At 44.5% G+C, this 24851-nt stretch overlaps 1 protein-coding gene across 1 annotated transcript in view; it reads right to left on the reverse strand.

Moving 5' to 3' along the window:
• ABCD2 (ATP binding cassette subfamily D member 2) overlaps positions 1 to 24851 on the reverse strand; it is a 218981-nt gene that overhangs the window by 37606 nt on the left and 156524 nt on the right. The window contains exons 8-9 of the mRNA XM_078679996.1: positions 15240 to 15324; positions 11919 to 12044 (exon numbers count right to left, since the gene is read on the reverse strand). Coding sequence (XP_078536122.1) covers positions 11919 to 12044; positions 15240 to 15324 — 211 coding nt within the window. The remainder of the gene's footprint in view (positions 1 to 11918; positions 12045 to 15239; positions 15325 to 24851) is intronic.

Raw genomic sequence — 24851 nt, forward strand, 5'->3', positions numbered from 1 at the left:
GTTTAGAAGAAAGTCCAAGTCCCAAAATAGAAAGGGACTTTGTCTTTTTTTCAGAGATGCTGGGCCACTTCAGGGAGATAAATCTGAAATTCAATCAGATGCCATGGAACACCTGCTCAGGTACTTTTTGTGGTAGGTCTCCTAGGCTCTGGAGCAAAAGTTTCCGATTTCTTTCCTTGCACTCAAGCATTTCTAAGCCCCCCATGAGCTCTGGGGCGGCATCTCGAGTCTCTACCGGTACAAGGCAGAAGACACTAGCAAATTCCAGTCCAATTTCCAATTACTTCTGGGAGGGTACCTCGAGCCTCTCCCGGTACAAGGCAGAAGACACTAGCAAATTCCAGTCCAAATTCCAAATACTGCTGGTCAGCTGGGAATTGCTGCAAAAAGGACTCTTGCAGGTTTTGTGTACCTGTAGCCACGCAGAACGCTAGCTGTCTGACCCTTGGAAATAGTTTACATATTTTTCTTGCTGATCCTAACCCTGAGATACAGTATTAGTAGTGTAATCTGTGCTCTGGTTTTCTACAAAATACAGCTAGGCCTGCCACAATAAAATTAGATTTGTGTGCCTTGCCTATAGGGACAAGATAAGATTAATTTTCTATCTATCAGACTTTTACCATGACCCTACATTATGTGCTACAAGGCCTACATTGGGGTGACTTAATATTATACAAAAGGATGGCCTTTACCTGTCAAACCGTGTTATTTTGACAGGTCACACTGCATGCTTTACACTGCAGCAGTCAAGCAACATAGGGTAGGCCTGTAGCCATGTTTAGGCTGCCACTGTAGTGGATGGAACTATATGTGCTGCAGTTCACAAGTGGCATTTAACTTCATAGCCCTGGGTGCACTTTCTACACCATATACTAGGGACATATAAGCAAGTTAAATGTGCCAATTCGGAATAAATATGTGCCTCTTGTTATCTGATCTAGGGATCTCCGACAGTGCACTGCGAAGTCTGAAGCGTTGTTGGTATTACACTTTGTTTTCAGCATTTATACGTTACGTAAAATGATCCCCCCCAAAATGTACTGCCACTAGCAAGATATGGGGATTTAAGACAACCAATTATTTGCATACAAATTGGCAACATGAAATTTTACTTGTAAAGGTTAATGATGGCAACAACATCTAACAGACTTCAAATTGATGAATTTCCGCAATAATATGGACATGTAGGTCAGTTAACTAGAGGTGCATATTGATTTGAAGAAGCACTGTTGAGCAGAAAGAGCATCCACAGCCGTACACATAAACAGCTCAAGCGTACACTACTGATAAACCATAAAAAGGAGTGCAGTTTGGAAATTCTTAGTCCCAATTAGGAATAAGTCAATTTATTCATGTTAAAAGGGGGAGCGCAGGCACTTTACTCCTGGTAAGAAAGGGTAAAGTACACAGAGTTCCAAAGCATGCAAAGCAGATAGGGCAAGAAAAACCTAGAGGGATGTCCCACAAAAGATGGTAATTTCCTACACGAAATTATGCCAACTCTGAGAGTTACTATGTAACAGTGAATACAGATCCTCCTACAACAGTTCCTTCTGTCTTGTTGTCCTGGTGCCCTCTGGGACTCAAAGTACAGGCAATATCTCTTTGGCAGTTAGGAACCCTCCCTGAACACTTTTGTATCAATTGTCTTTTATTTAGGGGTGCTTTTCAGTTCTTTGTGTGTTCTCAGTCTGAAATCCATGTGTGCTGAACACAATCTCAGCCTACTCTGCCACTTCACAGATTAGTTTTTACTTGCAAGCTTCAGTGACTTGAGTGAATGCCAGTAGCAGGCATTTACACTGGTCCAAAACAATTCCTTCATGTAAACAAGAGCCCAACACAAAGTATCCTTAATGCTGGATATCTTGCTGAGATTGCTACAGGAGTCCAGTGCAGGACAAGAGATGTTTACCAGTATCCATGCATCAGGATCTCTAAGTTGTACCAGGTACAATAAAAGCAGGTTCATGGACTTCTACTCAGACCATAGAAATGTCAGCGATGACGCTGCGGTTCAAGTTTAAAGCCCCACAGCCAAAGGTCATGGCTCACAGAAAACAGAGCTCCTACGCCTTGCCTCTATTTTGAAGGTTCTTTCTTCCCAATAGTGTTTCCCGAAGACAGACTGTGAGCCTACCGAGTGACACTCTAGGTGTTGCAGAGGTATGGGGGCAAGGGAAAAAACAAAGCTCACCACAGCTCGGGAAACATGGCTCTTTTCCCACAAATTGCTCAATGCTTGATGCTCTTGCTCAATCCTTCTTGCACAGCTCCTACGTTGTCAAGGCATCTGGAGTGTAGTGTGCACTTCTAGCTGGTGCTTCACTGTGGGCACACCTCCAGTACCCACATTCTCCTCTGTCATGGCGTCATTCCTTGAAACCTCCTCCCCACATTATTGCTAGAGAAATTCAGTGGTGGCTGCCACTTAGTAGTACGGGTGAGGCGGGGGGGGGGGGAATAGATAAAAGTGTCTTACGAGGCTGCCGGCTATCGTCTCACCTCCATCCTCTTCTGTTCGTGCGGGAAGCATGCACAGGCTCCCCTAAGCCAATCACGAAGCACCTGTCACCAGCATGTTAGCAGCAGTGGTTAGGCGCGAATACAAGGACTGCGAGCCTGTGCAATACAGCCGTGTGGAGAACATGCTAAGTGTGCAAGACGGCCGACCAAACTGCCATGTGCACTTAAGTGCCCCAACCACTCCTCCCCTGCTGGCTCTGCTGACAGGCCATTCCCACCCCATAAACCTGCTTCAGTAAGGAAAAATAAAATGATAATAACATTGTGTTATTACCACTTTCTTTTTCTTTTTTTCTCTGCTCAAAGAGCAGTGGGGTGACGCTCCTCTGACTTAGCGGAGGAGCGGCTGCAGGAGAGATTGTAGCAGCACTCCAGGTCGTGTTCCTGATCTTAGAAGGAAGGTGGCCACCAAAATGTCCCAGCACTGGAACTCAGAAAACCTCCCTAGTCTACAGCTGTGGACTGCCAGCCACCATCTTTCAGTGAGAAAGCCCTGGAACACCTTTGCATAATTATATAAGGTTTGTAGGTTAGGAATGTGTAATTCCCCCCAAATTAATTATTGTGGGCTGTCTTGTGTTAGGAGAGTGTTCGCACCTAGCTACTCAGTCGCATGTCATTATTCTGTAAGGGTTGCTGGAGGGAGGGAGGAGCGAGCTGGGTGTTCCCTGACAGTGGAGTGCAAGACAAATGACACAAAAGGAGCTGGGCATCCCTGACCAGGCTCATACAAAAAATCTGTCCATGAACAATTTTAAAGAATGAAAAAGGAAGGGGGCAGATACTGTCCTTACATTACAAAGGAACGTATGTCCCCTGCCTTCCATTCACAGGAGCCCAGTCCACTTCAAAGGCCTTGATTAATTCTCTATTGATGACCAGCAATTTACATCCAACAGCAAGCCAGAGTCGCTCCGTCTTACATTTTATGAACCCCTATTATAGAGGAGATTCAAAATGAATTCCTGTGTCCCTGGAGTCTCAGACACTCGCTGTCTCTCGGTCTCTCACGCTCTGTCCTGTGGGAGGACAGTAGTAGCGTCAAACTATCAGAAGGGTGCTCCTAGTGTGCCCTTGCAGACCACATTTCTCATTCTGAGTCCATTGTCACAAACCCTCAGCATTCATATATGATTTGTATGTCTGTTGAAACAAAAATCAGAAGCTTATTTGGGACACTTGGTGTAGTGGGTAACACTTCTTTCAGCCACACAGAGGACATTCCCGTCCCAACCGGAATGTTACACACCCATTGTCCTACCTATTTGCCTGCTGGGTAAACCCAGAGTTTCTATTCTTTTTTTAGGTCGAGCCTAGCGCAGCGCGCATGAGTTGCTCTAGGAGATGACCTTTTGGAATTGGTCTGCACTTTTCTGATACTCGTGCGTGTGACGGCATCCACCTTGCGGGAGCGAGCAGCGGCGCACAGGGCGCCATGTGGTCTGTATCATGTTTCAATTAGCGTGGTGGCTTTCATTTTTGCGTGTGCTTGTTCATTTTCTTATGCAATGGCTTGGCACGTAGGCAGCATGATTCACCTGGCACATGGCTCTGAGAGCATGTGACCACAGCTCTGTAAACATTTCAGACACATGACATCACCAACAGATTAAATAAAGCCGCGCCCGCGCGGGCCGTGGCCGTGATTGTGTTACCGTGTGTTTAGGTTGCAGGGCGCACATCTTCAGGGCAGAGAAAACAACTCGTTGGTAATGCGTATACACCGGGCAGGTCGCTCTTCAAAAGTGGAAAACACCACTTACCCTGGCTGGTGACGCTGGTTTTGTCGTGGTATAGCGCTTCACCACAGAATCTCGGTTCTAAAGCACGTCCCTCCACCAATCTAGACCTTACTGGCCCTCCTTTACCCGGACTAAATCACGAAGAGTGCTCCCTGCCACCCTCACTTTTTATTTAATACTGATTTGTTCCTCTACTGTAAAGTGCTTGCCCTCCCCCTACAATTTACACACTTCTGAGTTGTTTCCCCATGTACAGCGCTATGTGTCCCCTTGCTCTTTTTATACTATACTGACTCGTCGCCATATACTATGTGTAGCACCTAGTGTCCCAAGCCACAAATTTAACACAGCTCCACAGTTCTCAAGCCATCAGCCACATCCAACTAACACACGAAAAAAGCCCATCAGCACTGCAAAAATCAATCAGACTCCATTGCTAGATCACCCGCAATTTTCTGCTATTTTTACACAGCCCCAGCAAGCACAGGGAGAACACGCCAAACCTGACCACTGCTCCCCCATCCAAGGGTCGGCCGCTCTGTACGTTCACGCCACATCCCCTTCCCAGAACATCATGCCCCCCCTTAACTCAGCTCCTTTCAATACACCATAGAACAGGCTACTTCAGCAGCTCAACGATCCCTGCACAAACCATACCATCCTCTCAATCCGAACATCAGCATGTCTCCATATTCCAGGCATCTTCACATGTGAAGAGCACTCCACACATTCAACTAGGTTCCCCAAGTCCAAGGCTGACTGTAAGTCTGTTGGTCTTCGAGAGTAGAGATATCTATATATGTTTTTTTCATTTTTTTTTAGCATATTTACATGTTTTTTTCAGTGTCCTTTCTCCTGTGTATTCATTTGCTGCATGGCTAAACACTAAAAAGGTCCCAAAGGCGAGACCTATTGGCAATGTCAATGCTTGTTTTGCAAGCCACTGATGGTACGAGCAACCTAATACTGTGAGAACAAGGACACACTGCATGTGTAGATAGGAGTTCACTATGGCTCTGTGTGATACTGGTACTATCCCTTGCCTCCTGTTCTGGTGGCTTGAAGACAAGTTATTTGTTTTCATCAGTGTCTTTAGCCCTGGTAACGTGTATAATCTCTATTACCCTCTTTTTACTAGTATGAGGTTCCATGAAATACTTCAGCCCCTTCTGAAAGTACATGGGCACTTTAAATCAATGACAGAGGAAGCCTGGGACATGAGCTTCTGCTGCAGCTCTGAATAGAATTTGAGCACGTTGTGGTGCCAAATGTAATGGGTTGTATTACTATTTGTGAGTCAGTCATTTCACTGCAATGATTCATTTTTATATCGTTGATAGTGATGGTTTTATTTAAAATCAATTATTGGATATTTGCACAGAATGTATGTTTTTTTAATGATGCTTTTGCTTTGTTAATCTCATCTAGAGAGATGAATTAATAATATATATGCAATATGCTTTATTACTCTGCTTTCTGAAATAAAGATTTCAAAGAAGTATTCATCGTTATCAGGTTATACTTATTCCGCCTCTTTCCAAGGATCCTAAGAGATCCTGTTCTATACCATGTCTGGGTTTTGAGAAACAAAACGTTTGAGTTGTACACGCCATTTGCTACCCTTAGATAAAGTAAAGAAAGGTCCAACACACTAGTGAGACCCAATAAAGGGATAGATGTCAAGCTCTTTCTGCTGTGTTATTTTTCCGCTGCCTTTCTTAGCCAAATTCTGATTTAGCCGTGCTTTAAGCGGGATGAAAAAAAGAGGGTGGGGGGAGGAGGTATCGCTGAGAGAGGCCTATTTTAAGATGCTCATCTAGGAACCCTTTATAAGAGGCATGTCCTATGAATTTTAGGTGTGGCCTAAAACGTGAACTAGACCCCTGTATGACCAGTGACCAGTGTATGGGTGCCTCCACCTGGGTTTTCAATTAGTGCATCCAAGTACATCATGAGCAAGTCAGACCTACTGGCTTTACAAATGCTTTCTTGTTCGCACTGACCTTTATTCAATACCAACAACTATTCTTCCCTTCATATCACTTTCCTCTGAAATCACACTCTCTGGAGAAGTGTGGCTCAATGGTTAGAGTGGCAGACCCTGATGCAGAGGTCTGGCCCGGGACCAGGGTTCAATTCCCGCCTTGGCGGGTCTTGGGCTCAATTTCCTTGGACCTGATAATTCTCGCCTCGGTGCCTAATCTAATCATGGGTCCCACTCTGCAACTATGGGCAATAGCTTGCTTAATCTCCACAATGGCCCAACAGCGCTGGGATGCCTGGCTTCACCTTGGGGGTGCCCAGGAGTGGACATTTCACAGGGAAAAGCCAGGAAGGGTTCCACAGCGGTATGTGTACAGCACCAGGACACCCCAGTTGGGGTATAAGTGCGCTTTACAAGTACAAATTTAATTTCCTTAGTCTAATACGCTCTTTCTCTCCACACGTCACTCTTTATCTCTCTCACACACACACACATTTTCGTTTCCTTTGGTATTGTCTAGATTTCAACAGCTGTGCACCTCTTTCACACACTTTCCCCTGGAAATGTATATTATAATTGGCACATATTAAACCATTATCCTTTGTGCTTTGCAGACTGGCTCATTAGCCTTCACATTAGCCTATTGTGCCCCCAGACCGACTGGGACCAGTGCAGAGAGGCAGGAAATTACAGGCACCTCTGTAAGGGAAAACTCCAGAACCTTCTTCCACTTCAAAGTGATCAACAGGTATAAGAAGAGGACTCTCAGACCCACTCTTTAGATCACTTCTGGACCTGTGGAAGACTCAGAAGAAGGACTGCGCTGCTGCAAGAAGGACTATCCAGCTGCTCTGCTGCCCTGTTGCCCTCATGGAAGAAGGACTGCTCTGCTGCCCTGCTACCTCAGGAAGAACGACTAGACCTGTACCTTGTACCCAGAACCACCAGATTGACTCCAAGGGCGAGTTTGCTTGCCTCCTGTTCTAAGCTACAGGGACATAACAAGCTTCAACACCCTTTAGCCCTGCACCTGGACTTTGCCCGTTTTGAGTCCTACCCTCCCCCGGGTGGTGCCTCCCCAGTCCTGGGCCCTTGGAAGTGGGGATAAAGGTGCTCTGCCATCCCAGCTGTGGTACCCATCAGAAATGACACAGTGCAATCCATGGACCTCGCATCACTCTCTAGAACCAACGCTGCATGGCCGATCTCAATGCAGGACCCCACATGGCTCCTCGAACCGCTGCTGCATGATGTAACACCCCACAACCAGGACATAATGTACAATTCTCAGAGGGCCAAATCCATTCCCTGTATACAGTCCATGCTCCATCACAATCGGCCTGAACTTGTGCCTTTGTCCCAGTCCAGCGTGACCAGATAAACACAGTTGGCACCTTGTGCTTTATTTTTACCTAAACCTTTAAAATTGCATCTCTGGTTCTAATTTGGATACTGTGATTATAATTTTTTCACAGAATCTCGGTCGCAATCGGTCTGTGTCTGACAGATTATTTTGGAGTATTGAACATGTATAGCCACGGAAACTATTAACATTCTTTAGAAGGTTAGTGACTCGACTACTCATGTTCAAGGAACTGTAATCAATAAGGATCATGACATATTGGTTACTATGAATTTGGCACACAGTGTGGTATTGGGTCTGTTTCTCTTTCTCTCAAATCACCTTTAGATTCTTTGAGGTGGCAATCACTTCTTGGCATCTTTAGAAATATAATCTCTTTGATTTTATCCTGGAGCACCTTCTTGTTCTTGATTTCTACACCGTTTATAAGGAAAAACTCTTTCTAAACCTTATGGTGAAAATGATTCCCTATAAGTGGGGTTATGTTTTGCACAATGTAAAAAGTATATATGAGACTATGTTATTGTTTTCGCAGCCTTGAGGAAGTCACTTGATGTGAAGAAACACGTGTCGGCTGTCGCGCATTTGGATCAAGACCACAAAGCTACAAATACCCTTTATGAACAGTCTCCTCAATGCTATGCTTGTTTAGGGACAATGGATCTTTTTGGTCTTGCTTGAAAACTGTGATGTCATATGCAATGTTTTTCTAAATTAAAAAGAAAATTTTTCATATGAATCCAAATCTGTTTTTCGCCAGTGACATATTGACACTATTGAATGTGGTTTGTTTGTAATGGTCACATATAAGTACAATTGGGGTCTTTATTTGGAGTGCCGGAATATTTGTATATTGTACTAATTGCATTTATGTTGTTCTGGTGTCAAATGATTTATTAAAATGTACTCTTTTTTTAAGTTGATGTGGGGTTTTTCTTGTGTTGTGATTACACTTTATTTCTGTTTAAGTGCTTCATAAAAACCTTCCACATTGCCTCTAAGATACGCTTTAGCTTAAGTTAGTTTACTGACTTTTTGTGGTTCACCCTGACAAGCATTGTGTCTGTTGCACAAGTTTTATTCCCCTCTTGTAACAATCCAATTTCTCACACTACATGACTGACTCAGCAGCCAGAATCATTCTCTACCTCCTATGCGACAATCACATCATACTACACCTGAAGGAGCTCCGCTGGCAAAAACCAGCACAATTCAAACTCCTCACTCACACTTTAAAGGCACTATATAACATTGGCACAGCATATCTCAACAATCTCATCTGCTTTCACAAACTTTCCAGCCACCTGCACTCATCCGGTCTCCTACTTGCGCACATCCCACGCATACAGAAAAACAGAAGCGGCGGTCAAGTTTTCTCCTACATCTCTCTTAAAGCATGGAACGACCTGCCTCTACACATAAGAGCCTCCTCTTCACTTTTTGAATGCCGCAAAAACGTGAAGACCTGGCTTTTCGAGGCACTAGCTTTGGCTTGACTCACAACTGCTCAGCACTAGGATACCCACCTGGGTAATTGTGTGCTCTACAAATCTGCATATCATAACATAACATAGACAGCAGAAGGGGTTGTATGTCAAAATATCACTGGCACAAATAATGTGGTGATAGATTATCATGTCAAAAATACTGAGAATGAATATATTTAGAAGCTGAGTTTATATAGGTAAGTGCTGATTTACTTTATTTCACTTCCTGTTTATTTAACTTTGCATTAAATAAAGTAAGTCTATTTTTCTCACGATATTCTGGTACCACAATATTACTGCTGTCAATAATAAGGTGGAATACCTAGCAGGAGTTGTCACCAATGTGCACAGACAGCATTTAGCACGGGTGCAGTGAAGAGACAGAGGCCATTACCAGTAATGTGCAGAAATCATGGCCAGAAAGAGCAACGTTGGCAAACGGTGGTACGTCCTGAGAGTGTGCTGGAAAAGCAACACGAAGTACACGCCTTGTAGGAAGAAGAGGACATTGAGAAGGAAAGGTCCAAATGAGTTGAAAATGAGGCAACAGTTTGTAAAGGACCCAGACCATCTCTTACTATCCTCACTTCCATCTGAGCCAGACATCCTGCCTCTTAGTCTTTCAGCCCCGGATCTCTCGCTGCACCCAGGGGCGTAGCCTTGGGGGGGGGGGGGGGGGGGGGGGGTTTGGGGCACCCCCAAATAATTGCATTCTTAGATTCTTAGCTTCAGGGTTGGCTCTTGGGGCCCTGAGTAAGGTCTTCTATGGTTTTGTTTTTTCTCATCAACCTCTTTTGACTAAAATGTTTTTGTTGTTGTTAAAGGAGCTTAAACAGAGGCCCACCGAATGCAAATAAGTATTGAACCTGTTCCTCGTGGGAACAGTGTATCCAACCTTGGTCATTCCTCCACCCTTTGGCATACTGTTTTAGAGAATCTCACTGACTAAGCTACGCCCCTAGCTGCACCAGTGAAGCACCTTGATCTAACCTAGGTTGGGGGTTCCAATACAAACACCTTTGAAGGTACCCACACTATATTCTAAAACACTGCCGAACTCAGGCTCCCAGAGGACAGACAGTTTGTGCCTGGAAATTGAAAGTAACCCACTAACTCGGCCTTCTTCTAATGTGATGCTCCATTGTGGGAAGTGTTTGTTGGCTTTACATGGCATGTATAAGAAGTGCATGGGGTGTTGTTGTTGTGGTACTAATAATGCATCTAAAAAAGCAAACATTGATGTTCGGAATTAGTACTTGCCATTTCGGGGTGGTGTGTTTTTTTTGCCTTTCTCCTGCTTCGTTTCTCTCAAAGCAAAACTTCTCAACTACCTTGCACTGATAAACTGCCAACAGCCCGAAATATGTCAATGATTGTTGGGCCTGATGAGAGGAAGTGTGAAGTGAGGTTTATGGATTATGACATTAGCCGCAGCGTTTTGTTAGAATCTGTGAAGCAACATTGTGTATTTGTAGATTATTCATTAACTGTGGGGTGAAGTACTTCTCTGCCTGCAGCCGTGCGTAGATTTCATTGGAGCAGTGGAGAACTCTTGTGCGCTGCAGACATTGGATTTGCTGCAGAAATGCAATCTGCTGCAGAATAACTGCAGCAGGCACAGCGGGAGAGCAGAGGAGATGTGTGAGAGAGGAAAGAACGAGAGAGCGCCTACAAGGCTGCAAGAAAGCGGCCGAGGAAGAGAGGGGGGCTGGTTTGAGCATTTGGCACGGGCTACTTTTGGCTCCCCAGCCCGGCCTTGTTTTGGTCGATAAACCCTTATTCTTTCTTGTCCGGCTAGAATACTCTTTAGTGTCTGAGGTCCACCTTAACACTGCCTGGATCTTGTACACATTGCTGTCATTCACAAGGCGGACGGAAACACTCTGCAGATATGAAGTAGGATTTGGTACGCTTTCATAATACTGCAATATTACCCGAGTGTAGACTTTACACTGCAGTGTCAATCAGTGTTACATTTGCATCAAAGACTGTTGGAGACGAGCCCGGCTCATGTGTTGCTGGCAAAGTCCGTTTAATTTGAGATATATTGCACTATTACAAATGAACACTGATAAAGTCAGTCACGCGCAAGTTTAAAGCGTGCCACCAAAGAGTTACAGATACTTACTTAAGCATTCCGAATGTGCAACGCATTTAGGCATGAAACATGGCAGCAAGTCCACAGTACATACAAATGTAAACAGGACGAACGAAACGCAAATATAAGAACTGTAGTCTAAGTTAATTGAGATGATAACCGCCAGTGCAGTTCACCTTTCTACACCTAGATGGAGCTGGTTTGCATCTGTATGCTAACACCACAGTGTGGCACATTTAATTATGTGCAGGGACCATAATCCCGTACACTGATGACGTATGTGACAAGCGAGAAGTTCAAACCCACACTATGAATGGAACTAAACAGTAGGCCATGTATTATTCTAATGCTAAGGGGCCGACTCACTGGAGCATGTCTGAGTACTGGAGGCACTACTACAGGGATATTCTTTGACGTAATCCTACATGCCTGTGGGAGGCAGGCACAGAACGTCCAACTCCCTCTAAGAAAAAGTGAACAGGGAGCTCAGTCCTTCTGTTTTAAATACCCGTTTATGAATATTCACTGAATTCTCCCATTTTAGATGTTTTGGGGCCCATTCAGAAAGCCATGTAAGGGTACGTGAAAGAGCACCTCAAGAGCACTACTTTACGTACTCCAAATGCCTTTGTAATAAACTTCAAGTAGTCTCAATAAAGTCAAGACAATGCACAAGTGTGAAAATTGTAGTGATAGTAAGCTTGTTGCCCCTTACCAAAGAGAAGGCCGGTGTGTGATGGACAGCAGGGATATCCCTGCATCCTTTGCAGCTTGAAATATCTTTCCTTCCACGTCGATGCTCACTGCACTGGTACACTCATCTAGCAATGCATATTTTGGTCTACAGAAAGGGGAAAAAATATGTTAGTAATTTTAGCCAGGATATGTGATCCTGAAACTTCCAAACTAGGGTTTATATGTATGGTACAGCTGTTGAATTTCCTAAATGCAGTGCATAAAAAGCTTACTGTTTATTGTTTTATTGCAGCCGCCTACTCTGGCAAGACTTCTACTGCCGACCATTTTATCACCCGAAACTCTCTTCGCTTTTAAGTTACAAGAAAACCTTTCTAGGATAGGAGTAAGACCCAAAACCTGTTCATATGATGGTTCTCTGCCATCATATAGACTTTTCCTACTCCGGAAGTCTTCATTGTGACTGTTTTCACCTTCCTTGTGTGACTGTCTTCACTTTCCTTAGACCTTTATTAAACATTGTTTGCAGCGGATTTACAAGCTTATGCATGTATATGCATGTATGCTTGAAGTTTGTTTCCCAAACATGCTACTCTATTGTCATCTTTACAATCCTTCTGGTAAACTGTTCCCAAGAGTAGTTCTTTATGTCTATCACAGAAGGTCATATTTAGTCTTAGGTGGGAGGAGTACTGTCCATCAGGGTGGCAGAGGACTTAACATCCTATGTAGAGTTGAACGCCCACTGATCGGTCTTTTCTGTATGTTGAAAGGAACCACCATCACAGCATTTACATTTTTTTGTTTTGTTTTACAATAGCAAACCCTAAGTGGGAATTTATTATTGAAAACAATAACCTAATGACACCCTACCCTGGGAGAATACTCACAGGATGTGAACGTCATTCTTTCTTTTTCTGTCCTGTGCCACAAGGCTATTCCAGAAACACAGAAACAACATATATAGAAAAAAATCAGACCATCCATCTAAATGAAATATGCAATGTGATGGCTTTACTCCAGCTGTCCTACTCATCAGTCCATAGGAGGCAGCTGTCTGTTGGCAGAGCCGTCTCTAAATGAGGCAGGATGACCGTCAGTTTGGCAGACAGGGTAATCTGTCACAATTGCGACAGTATACCCTCTCCACCAACCTCTAAATCAACCCCAGAGTACCTCTTTTTTTCTCAATTATTTATCGAGTTTGTCTTGACCAATACAAAGAAACAGGACAGAATGCTCCCAAAGGACACAATGATAAACATAATAAACCACAACAACATGCTTCGAACCATAGCCCGGAAACATATCACGCCCCTCAAAGGAAGGCAATCAATAACATGGAATAAATTGAATAACAGCAGGATACAAGACCCAGGGAGTGAGAGTAGGAGAGAGAGAAACAAGGGTATTAAATAGGTAAGGAGGAAAATGCAACGATAGAAAGACGAGAGCAGACTAGGGGCACCCCCAATTCAATCAGTAACACATTTATCATCAACCCTTGAGAAACGTGCCCCAAACTTCTTCAAAAGTGTGTCATTTATTGTTTAGCTTGAGGATAATTCTTTCAAAATATGCCATGTTGTATGCATGCTTTCCAACCAGGGCTGAAGGGAGGGGACTTGGGCCCTTATGGAGGGGCGTAAAATCACCAGTTTGGCCACTTCAGGGGCTGTGTAGAGCCATGTGGTGACGTGTTGAGCCCTGTAAATCCCTCTTCAGATGATCCCAATCTGCAACCAGAAAATGTTTAGTCTGGTGCATTCCCACAATATGTGCACTGTGTCACAATCTGTCGCACCACATCCCCAGCAGCGAGAGTCCACACTAAGGCCGGCTCTACATAATTTTGCTAGAGACCAGTGCCACTGGTGAAGAATCTTGAAATAGCTGAACCCCAGAGGCTTTAAATCAGTATATTTCTTCAAAATTACCAGACCCATTTGTTACCCAAGAGTCTGTTGTATTTTTCACTGATTGGTCACTTATGCTTTGTACTGAGCTACTGGAGTTCTTTGTTTGGTGTTTGTGGGAGGCCACGAGAATGCAGCAATCTCCATTCTTCCTACTTCATAGCATATGGATTTGGTTTCCTGCCTATGTCCAGAGTAAAATACATGAAGCTTGTGATCATGCTAAAGGAGTCCACGAATAAACAGAGCGCACTTCATTTTACAAGTAAGAAACAGCCCTGTATTAAACACTGTTTCTTCACATGATATATCATGTCAGCAGCACTCTAGAGGCATGCCCCCTTACTATGTAAGTTATGCACACACACATATATTTGAGTTGTATAGCTTAAACATACCCACAAAACATGGAGGCACAGAGCATGATAGTGGGTTTACACTGGTTAGTAGAGTAAAAGGGGAAATAGAGTGGGGAGCGGTAATGCAGCATTAAGGGAGGAACTCTCCAGTGGAAGGGTGAAGGTGCTGGTGTGAAGCTTACAGGGAGTGGAGTTGCAGAGCTGTAGGAAATGAGATGACAGCTTGAATTCTTCACGCATTGTTTGGCATCTGACAGGTTACTAATGAAATGTGATGCAGGTCCTACTAGACCTGTATTACTTCATAAAGCGCTACATAGAGCTCACAAGGCTGGCCACATGAGAATTAGTACTAAATTCAAATATGTACTCATTATACCGGTATCATTTGCTTATGTCTTTATTATAATACTCATTTTTTTTAAAACTTATTTTTGCTTACAAATTTTAGATGTTTGATTTGGATTATACACTGTACTGGGGGTATGACATCAGGATACTAATGAAGTATGTTCTTTTGGTAAGTTGGTTTTTTTGTAAATAGATTTGCCATTTTTTTTATCTTTTAGTCTAAAGGTCTTTGTTGGAACATTCTATGTGCTTTTTAACAATAGGTGACAACAATTGGTCATTGTATTAGTATTGCATAGTGGATACAATTATGTAATGTGTTTTGTATTACAATTGAATGTGTTCATATTATCTATAGTGTATAATCTAAAAGAAACGTAAAATGTATATGGCAAAATAAGTTTAAAAATGAGGATTATAATAAAGAACTAAGTAAATGATCCGGTATAATGAGTACATATTTGAATTTAGTAGTAATTAACATGTGGCCTGCCTTGTGAGCTCCATGTAGTCCTTTATGAAGTAATACAGGCCTAGTGGGACCCCACATCACATTTCACTGGTTTGTTCCCCCCTTTGTCTCAGACCTCAAATAGAGTATTTAGGGGTACCTTTCTTCTTAAATTATCTGAGAGGTTACTACCATACGGTGTTGCTTGTAGAGACAAATGAGATTCTTCGCAGAGGATCAAAAGCCTGATAGAGAAAACGTACTTGTGATAGAACATCCGTGCCATGCCCATTCTCTGCTTCTCTCCTCCCGACAAGACATCCTTCCAGTCCATGACAGCATCCCACCCTGGAAGACATAGAAATGTAAAACAATAAATGCCTGATGAGATCCTTTACTGTAGCCAACATTTGATAGGTTTATAGAACAGTCAAGCTGTTAGACTCATCATAAAGTATAAAATAGAAAGTGTGGCTTGCACTCTGTTCTCCAGTAAACTATTCCAGTATCATGGACAGGTATTTACGCACACATTTCTTTTTTTATAAATTGCATTGCACTGCATTTCTTTGATCCTTTTCGGAGTTTAAAAATTATTACTCTTCAACATAAATTCGTCCAAAACGAAAAATGGCCCCTGACCTTTATGTCATCAAGAACATATTTTTTCCAACTACATATCTGCAACAACTGATTCAGTGACTACTAGAATATTTAACAAATACTTGGAATGTTTTAATGAATGCTTCAGTTTACACTGAATGAAATATGGAGTAGGAGTGGTATAAAGTGCTCTGATATATCTCTAACACACTTATACACACATCAAACATTGTTTCTCCTAGCTGCTGGTGCTTCAACATTGTGTTTCTTCCATATCCCGCTTCACTTCCCTTAGTCCCACCTCTCTTAGTTCAGGCACCCCTTAACCAATTCCTCTCCAACTCTGCATGCCCATCCCTCCTTCGCTTGCTGCAACCATTCCTCTTGCGGCGACCTTCCTTCCCATCCTTCTACCGATCCAGCGCACCCTTCACACTGCACAGTACCCCGCTGCCCACCGCCTCAGTTGTATTGTATCTCCACTGCTACGTTGTAGCTAGGTTTTTGTACACCTGAATACTCATATGCAAAGAAAGAGGACACCTTTGAAAGAAAGGGCGTAGCTTCAGAGGGGGAGGGTGTACAGGATGCGAGACCTCCCAAATAAATGCATTTTTGACTTGGAAATAGAGCCCGGGGCCTCTGTGTCGGATTTCTTGTCAGCCTGATTTGACTTAGCTGTTTTAACTTCTTCATTTTTAGAGTCAGGAATTACATATGATTAAGCCCACATTTACAAGGATTTTGAGTTGGATGCGTCACCTTTTTGACGCTGCCTCACACAAAATCATGTTTGCTATTTACAAAGCCATGCAAATGTCACTCTGCTCTGCTTCGTAAGAAAAAGAAATGCAGTGTGGGGTATTGCGCTGCTTTGCAGTACTTTGCATTAGGTAGGCATTCCATGGGTGGTGCATGGGCATTCCAGTGCATTCCCCCAGTGATTTCTTTGCAAACCATTATTTATAAACATTTGTTGACATGGGTTGGCACCAAAATGGTGTGCCAGCCTCCCGCTAGTGTAAGAAGGAGACATTTCTTTATTTCTCATTGTTATTTCCTCCTGCAAGTGTGCTGTATTCTGCAGCACACATACAAAGAGGAAAAAACCTCCAAAGTATCCCTTCCTGAACAGAAATTATCCTAACCATAACGCTGACATTATTCCACTATGGTGCAAGGGTTCTCAATTACATGGTTGTGATCATGCTTGCGATCTTCAGTGAGTTTCCTAGTGTCTTTAATTCCAAAGGTAAAGCATGAGTCTAGGCATGCATTCTGTGTACTTCACTCAAAAGTATCCCAATGTTTAGATGCACACAACAGTTGAGTTTGGTTTCAAAAATTCAAGTTAGCTTAATAAAAGTCTTAAGTTCATTTGGCAGGATACTTAAGCTTCATCAGACTTTGGTTCCACCAACTGTGAGGTCCCACAATGGTTTGCATCACTGTAAATGCAGCTCTGGCAGGTTGGAATGCTTTATTTGTACAGGGCCAGATGGTGATGGATGGATTTCAAATGTAGTCACGAGAGCCAATACTCCATAGTCACACATAACCACTGGTTCGTAGACCACTGGTTCGTAGATGAGGCTCTAGACTTGAAGCCAAATTGATTTATTTTCAATCAATGCAGCACGGCAGTCAACATTGCTACGCTGGGCTGTATGGAATAGAGATTAACAGAACAGCACTCTATGTACTAACTAAGGTATGGCCCTGTATCTCTCTCCCCCTGCGCTGGTGCACTTTAGGCTGTCTCCGCCACACAAACACACGCACACTTGCACCATGGTGCAAGGATGTCACCGTGATGTCCACATAGGTTTTTCACTGGAAGCCTTCCTTTACCAAAACAATACTATGTTTAGACATAGTATAACACTTTTCCAAGCTTGTATATGTGCTACACCGCAAATTCGAAAAAGTTTAGAGAAAAGAAAACTGTTCTCCAGCTCTATGCCTGTCTCAAGGAGGTGCAAATATCTTGTGCAAAGCCATGTCTACCTTGAACACTTAAGTACCAACCATGGAATACATTCATTACTCATAGTTGTACAAATAGCGCTCGTCAGCATTTTCTTTATGGCTATTTTCCTGCATAAAACGCATTTCATGCTAGAAAGTAAATCAAAAATTCAACATTTGCACCGGTTTGGGTCATGTTTTTGATGCAAACATGGCACACAGTGTTGGTAAATGTGGTCCCTGGTGGTCAAGTGATTAAGTGAAGAATGAGTTTCTAGTTCTGGTGATGCATTTGACTATCTCCATCAGATGGGGAAGGAATAACTTTAGTTCCCTAAAATGATATAAGGAAAGTGATATATGGCTCTGACTAGAAGGCAGCACGTTGATTATCTTTCCCGCTTTAGCCGACAGTAGCCCTACCTCTATTCTGTATTTGGTGCAGAAGATATTTATACTCATTTGCAGCAATTGTTCCAAAAGGGTAGTTTATTTGGAGGGGTCTCACGTCAGTTACTTAAGTGGGGGTACTGATTTGAATTTCAAAATGTTGTCTACAATGACTAGCTATGCAGGGAATGCATCCTTTAGGTGTGTATATTCTGACTTCTAGTAGGACTTATGGTCTCTCTCAGGTAGGTCATTCCCTTGTCTCAAAAAATGACGAAAACGTATCTATGAAGACCTCGTGTTGTGAAAAATAAACAGAGTGACACCTGGTCAGCGCCCTTTTACCATTCGTTGTCTTTGGTTATCGTCTTTTAGCCATAGGTAGGCCTGGGTTAGCCCTTTCAGCCATTTCATCACTGAAGTATCTGATGGGGATCAGCCTACAGGAATATTGCGCAGGTTTATGTTGTGGTAATTAGCAACGAAGAAGTCTGTCTGAAGGAGCGCTTACCTCATTAAAATGCATTAACAGGTGCCAGGGGACACTGTGGTTTAAATATACATGTTTAGATGTGAAATACTGTTTACTTTGAGCTGGTGGTTGCCGGTGGGGTACGGCGGCACTCATTTTTGGAGACTGGCAATTTTTTTTTCTCATCAGACATTGATCGCGAGTGAGGGAGTAACACACAAAATTGAAAGTCAGCAGTGGCTCCTCTGCTAAGTCAGAGGAGCATTGCCTCACTGCTCTAAGAGCAGTATAAAGGAAAAATAAAATGATAATAACTGAGCATTATTATCATTTAATTTTTACTATAACGCCCTGGAGCCAGGTCAGGGTGGGGCGGGGCTGGACTCCGTTAAGAGGGAGTAGTGGAAGGTGCGCCTAACTGCACTTAGCAAGTTCTCAGTAATACACAGCCTGGGTGGAAAACATGCGCAGACTCCTACTCTCTGTTCGAGCGCCGAACCACGGCGCTCAGACCAATCATGACATTGCTGTCATGGTGACAGCAGCTTTGTGATTGGCTTAGGGAAGTCTGGAAGCCTGGATGCTGTTGGGATCAGGAAGAGCAGAGGATGGAGGAGAGGGAGTGGCTGGCAATCGGCGACGAGTAGGTAAGTCCTCATTTTTTTTTTAAACTCCCAACCCCTGCCACCGTTCCCTGCCAGCCGCCACTGAAAGAAGTAGGAAGAGAAGGACGGGGAAACAGTTGTAAATAGAGAGGAACCTGCACAAACGAGTGAAAGGAGCAGAGCGTGTCTGGTAGTGAATGGAAGAGGCATGAGGTTGATTCAAGACTATGTAGCCTTGGTATTGAGCGCATCCACATTTAAAAGCTCTTGCAGCAGGTTAATTTATGTACTGTGTGACAGTTGTGGCTGCTCTTGATAAGTGGTGGGGCAGGGTTGGGGAGGGTAACTAACCAAAACATTTACCTGCCGCTGCCGGCTGCCGCCATTCTCCTGTTCCGGTCCCGACTTATTGTCTTTACAGGCTGGTGTCTGGTGTACACTAATCAGGCTCCTAAGCACCAATCAGGATGCTGTTCTCATGCTGTTAATACTAATCACCAGCATGAGAGCATCGCCGTGACTGAACTGAGCAGGCTGGTTTGGAACTCCCTCAGATCCTAGAAGCCTGTGCTTCTTCTCCATGCGGCTGTGCAGCACAGCTCGGGTGGAGAGAGATCAAAGTGCGCATGATAGTTTGGTCAGCCTTAGACAGCGGACAAATTGTCATACGCGCTTACATTGCGCACTACTCCTCCCCTGCAGTAATTATGGCCCTCCCCACCCAGACTTGGCTGGCTCTAGCGGGAAAATAAAAATAAAATGATAATAAAATGGTTTTATTATCATTATATTTTTCCAGTTTCTTTCAGCTGGCTCAGCAGAGAGGGCGATGCTACTCCACCATAGCACAGGAGCCGCCGCTGCTTTGTGACAATGCTCCTATTAGTCTCTTGTCAGCGTACACACATGTTTATCACACATGCATCTATGGATGCAGAGGCTTTATTGAGAAGCCGGAAACAAGTAGGTATGAACGGGAGCCTATGAAATATTACTGAGCAGGAGCCTCTGAAATGTTACTCAGCTTGTTGGGACATACCCTATCAATAAATCAGTAAATCAGAGTTCTTATAAAGTGCAACTCCTCACCTCTAAGTGTTCCCAAGAAGGTCACTGCTTTCCTCCAACCTAAGAATTCATTGTATTTGCTCATCTGATAACAGCTCATTTTATGGGTTTTACCATCTGTTTCAGGGAATAAGGAGGTTTTTTCACCAGGGAAAGCGCTTTTGCCCATTCTTGGAAAAAGAGTAGTAATATATTTATAGTGGAGTGGCATAGAGTGGAGCAGAATGTCGTGGACTGCCGTAGAGTGCAGTGGCATAGAGGGGATTGGCATAGAGTGGAGTGGCATAGAGTAGAGTGGAATAGAGTTGAGTAGTGCATCATAGAGTAGAGGGAGTGAAGTTGAGTGGAGTGGCCTAAATGGAGTTGCGTAGAGTGTCAAAGAATGTCATAGAATGAAATGTTGTAGAGCGATGCAGCGTAGAATAGAGTAGAGTATTATAGAGAGGAGAGGCATAGAGTTGTGCTTAATTTGGGACGGTGATTTCCAGTGCTCGGCACTGGCACTTAATTGTCAATACCACAGCTGTGGCAGTCTGCCACATGGTGGTTCCGTCTCTATAATTTAGAGATGAGAACAACAACAGCTGTTTATTAATTCAATATACATTAACACAAGTGTTACCTGCCGCCCAAGCCTTTCTTATAACTTTAGAGGCCTGGAATAGTCTGAATTGTGATGGTTACTAGTTGTGTAGGTACTATCATCAGCAGCGCTGTTGGGCGCAATGTGTGGTGCAGGCTGCAGTGGCCTCCTGACAAGTACCTTGGCACTTATGTTTTTACAAATTAAGCACTGGCTTAGAGTGGAGTAGAGTGTCATTGAGTGTCATAGAGCAGAGTGGAATGGCGTACAGTGGAGTAAAGTGGCATGGAGTGGTGTAAATGGAGTAATGTAGAATGTCATACAGTGGCACAGAGTGGAGTGTTGTAGAGTGGCATAGAGTAAGCTAGATTGTCGTAGAGTAGAGTGGAATAGAGTGGAGTAGAGTGTCATGGATTGGAGTGACATGGAGTGCCGTGGAGTGTCTTGGAGTGTTGTAGAGGAAGTAGAGTGTCTTAGAGTGGAGCAGAGTGTTGTAGAATGGAGTTGAGTGGAGTGTAACAGATTGAAGTGGTGGGGAGGGGAGTGACATAGAGTGGAGTGTCTTGGAGTGTCGTAGAGTAGAGTAGAGTGCCGTAGAGTAGGGGAGTGGCCTAGAGTGGCGTAGAGTGGATCTTATAGAGTGGAGTAAAGGATTAGAGTTGAGTAGTGTGTCAGAGTAGAGGGGAGTAGAGTGGAATGGACCGGCATATAAGGTGTTGCATTGAGTGTACAGAATGGAGTAGAGTGTTGTAGAGTGGCACAGAGTAGAGTAGAGTGTTGCGGAATTGTGTGGAGTGGGATGACAAAGAGTAAAGTGGAGTGTCTTAGAGTGGAGTTGCAGGTCATAGAGTGAAGTGGCGTGTTGTAGAATGGAGGGCGTCGTATCGTAGAGTAGCATGGAGTAGAGTGGCGTAGAGTGGAATTTTATGGAGTGGCAAGTTATAGAGTCAAGCGGAGTGTCATAGAATGGAGTGGTATGTCATAGAGTGAATTAGATTGGCATAGTGTGGAGGGGCATAGAGTGGATTAGGGTGTTGTAGAGTGGAGTGGTGTAGAGTGGGGTGGAGTACTGTGGAACATGCATGGTGTGGTAGTGCACTGCTATTACAGACAACAAATTTTGAATTGAAATGAACATTACATTTGCACAGACATACAGTTTCACTGATAAAAGTATACCATACACAATTGATAATGTGTGGAAATGGCATCACCTAGTGTATTTATTTTTTTTAATTGTAAAAAAATAATTGTTTTCACCACACTTCAGAATTATATATTTTTTAGGTTTTGCTGGCAATGCGTACGAAGTACGCATGCGCTAGCAAAATCCTTATGTTTCTCTGTTGGGTCGGGTATCCCGCCCCCTCCTCGCCCCCTCCTCCCATTGGCTAGCTCCATAAATGGAGGCTAGCCATTGGGAGCCGGATCTGTCCGTCAAAGGCCGGACCAGATTCGGGGGCGTTCCCGAGAATTTTTCCCTTTCTGCTCACGTCATGTAGACGTGTTCACTCGGTGGGCGGGGCTTTTTTTTGGGCTCGTCGAGGTTTGCTTGGTCCATTTAGCGGCCGACCGCCGGCCGAGGAAGTCCAGGTGAGTTGTTCCTTTCCTGTCCCCCCTCCCGCTATCGGTTCCTCCCCCGCCCCCCCCCTCCCGTTCCTTTCCCGCTCCTCCCGCTGGCCGTTCCTTTCCCAACCCCCCCTCCCGCTGGCCGTTTATTTTCAAGGCAAACATAATTTTCCAGATCTGTTAAGGCAGTGTTTGTTTGACTTCGAGAGTGGAAGGTTGACCGCAACAACATGCGAGCGACATACATTGAGACGATAAAACACCGTGAATATGCAGCGTCCACTATATAAATGTGAATTATTCAATCAGAAGTCTCCGTCCAGGAGGAAGAGGCGGGGGCGAGGGGAGGACCCAGGCATGCGGACAATGCTGCACTCTGGGGGCTGCTCCCGCCCTCCAGGCCTATTATCAGATCTGCGGCGGAGCTGCTGCTTGACTGCCCTCCTCACACGTCCACACCCCGCCCCCCCGGCTGATGGACCACTTGGGACCCGCCCAATACTTAAACCCTACAGAAAAGGGGGTGGTGATGAACAGAGTGTCTGAATTAAGCAGACCACTCTTACCCAGTCCAAAGATCAGGGCTTGATCCATCACCGTTATTTATCTCACTGCCCCATCCCAGATCAGAACCTGGCTATATGCAAATTAGTCTGTCCCTGGCCCAGTGCATCATGGGAACAGGGCAGACCAAACTACCAAGCCAATTCTTCACCAGAAAGGATACAAGCTACCGGGGACCGGTTTCTGGCATTTCAGCCTCTTCGGCCCGGCTTGCTTGAATCCTGATGGAGCAGTGAGAAAGGGACTCATGTCTGAGTATACCCTGCCACACCTATAGTGGCCAACAACGATACAGAAAAGGGGGTGGTGATGAACAGAGTGTCTAAATTAAGCAGACCACTCTTACCCAGTCCAAAGATCAGGGCTTGATCCATCACCGTTATTTATCTCACTGCCCCATCCCAGCTCAGAACCTGGCTATATGCAAATTAGTCTGTCCCTGGCCCAGTGCATCATGGGAACAGGGCAGACCAAACTACCAAGCCAATTCTTCACCAGAAAGGATACAAGCTACCGGGGACCGGTTTCTGGCATTTCAGCCTCTTCGGCCCGGCTTGCTTGAATCCTGATGGAGCAGTGAGAAAGGGACTCATGTCTGAGTATACCCTGCCACACCTATAGTGGCCAAAAACGATACAGAAAAGGGGGTGGTGATGAACAGAGTGTCTGAATTAAGCAGACCACTCTTACCCAGTCCAAAGATCAGGGCTTGATCCATCACCGTTATTTATCTCACTGCCCCATCCCAGCTCAGAACCTGGCTATATGCAAATTAGTCTGTCCCTGGCCCAGTGCATCATGGGAACAGGGCAGACCAAACTACCAAGCCAATTCTTCACCAGAAAGGATACAAGCTACCGGGGACCGGTTTCTGGCATTTCAGCCTCTTCGGCCCGGCTTGCTTGAATCCTGATGGAGCAGTGAGAAAGGGACTCATGTCTGAGTATACCCTGCCACACCTATAGTGGCCAAAAACGATACAGAAAAGGGGGTGGTGATGAACAGAGTGTCTGAATTAAGCAGACCACTCTTACCCAGTCCAAAGATCAGGGCTTGATCCATCACCGTTATTTATCTCACTGCCCCATCCCAGCTCAGAACCTGGCTATATGCAAATTAGTCTGTCCCTGGCCCAGTGCATCATGGGAACAGGGCAGACCAAACTACCAAGCCAATTCTTCACCAGAAAGGATACAAGCTACCGGGGACCGGTTTCTGGCATTTCAGCCTCTTCGGCCCGGCTTGCTTGAATCCTGATGGAGCAGTGAGAAAGGGACTCATGTCTGAGTATACCCTGCCACACCTATAGTGGCCAAAAACGATACAGAAAAGGGGGTGGTGATGAACAGAGTGTCTGAATTAAGCAGACCACTCTTACCCAGTCCAAAGATCAGGGCTTGATCCATCACCGTTATTTATCTCACTGCCCCATCCCAGCTCAGAACCTGGCTATATGCAAATTAGTCTGTCCCTGGCCCAGTGCATCATGGGAACAGGGCAGACCAAACTACCAAGCCAATTCTTCACCAGAAAGGATACAAGCTACCGGGGACCGGTTTCTGGCATTTCAGCCTCTTCGGCCCGGCTTGCTTGAATCCTGATGGAGCAGTGAGAAAGGGACTCATGTCTGAGTATACCCTGCCACACCTATAGTGGCCAAAAACGATACAGAAAAGGGGGTGGTGATGAACAGAGTGTCTGAATTAAGCAGACCACTCTTACCCAGTCCAAAGATCAGGGCTTGATCCATCACCGTTATTTATCTCACTGCCCCATCCCAGCTCAGAACCTGGCTATATGCAAATTAGTCTGTCCCTGGCCCAGTGCATCATGGGAACAGGGCAGACCAAACTACCAAGCCAATTCTTCACCAGAAAGGATACAAGCTACCGGGGACCGGTTTCTGGCATTTCAGCCTCTTCGGCCCGGCTTGCTTGAATCCTGATGGAGCAGTGAGAAAGGGACTCATGTCTGAGTATACCCTGCCACACCTATAGTGGCCAAAAACGATACAGAAAAGGGGGTGGTGATGAACAGAGTGTCTGAATTAAGC

This window comes from Lissotriton helveticus, chromosome 1_1, assembly GCF_964261635.1.
Source record: "Lissotriton helveticus chromosome 1_1, aLisHel1.1, whole genome shotgun sequence".
NCBI classification, from domain to species: Eukaryota; Metazoa; Chordata; class Amphibia; order Caudata; family Salamandridae; genus Lissotriton; species Lissotriton helveticus.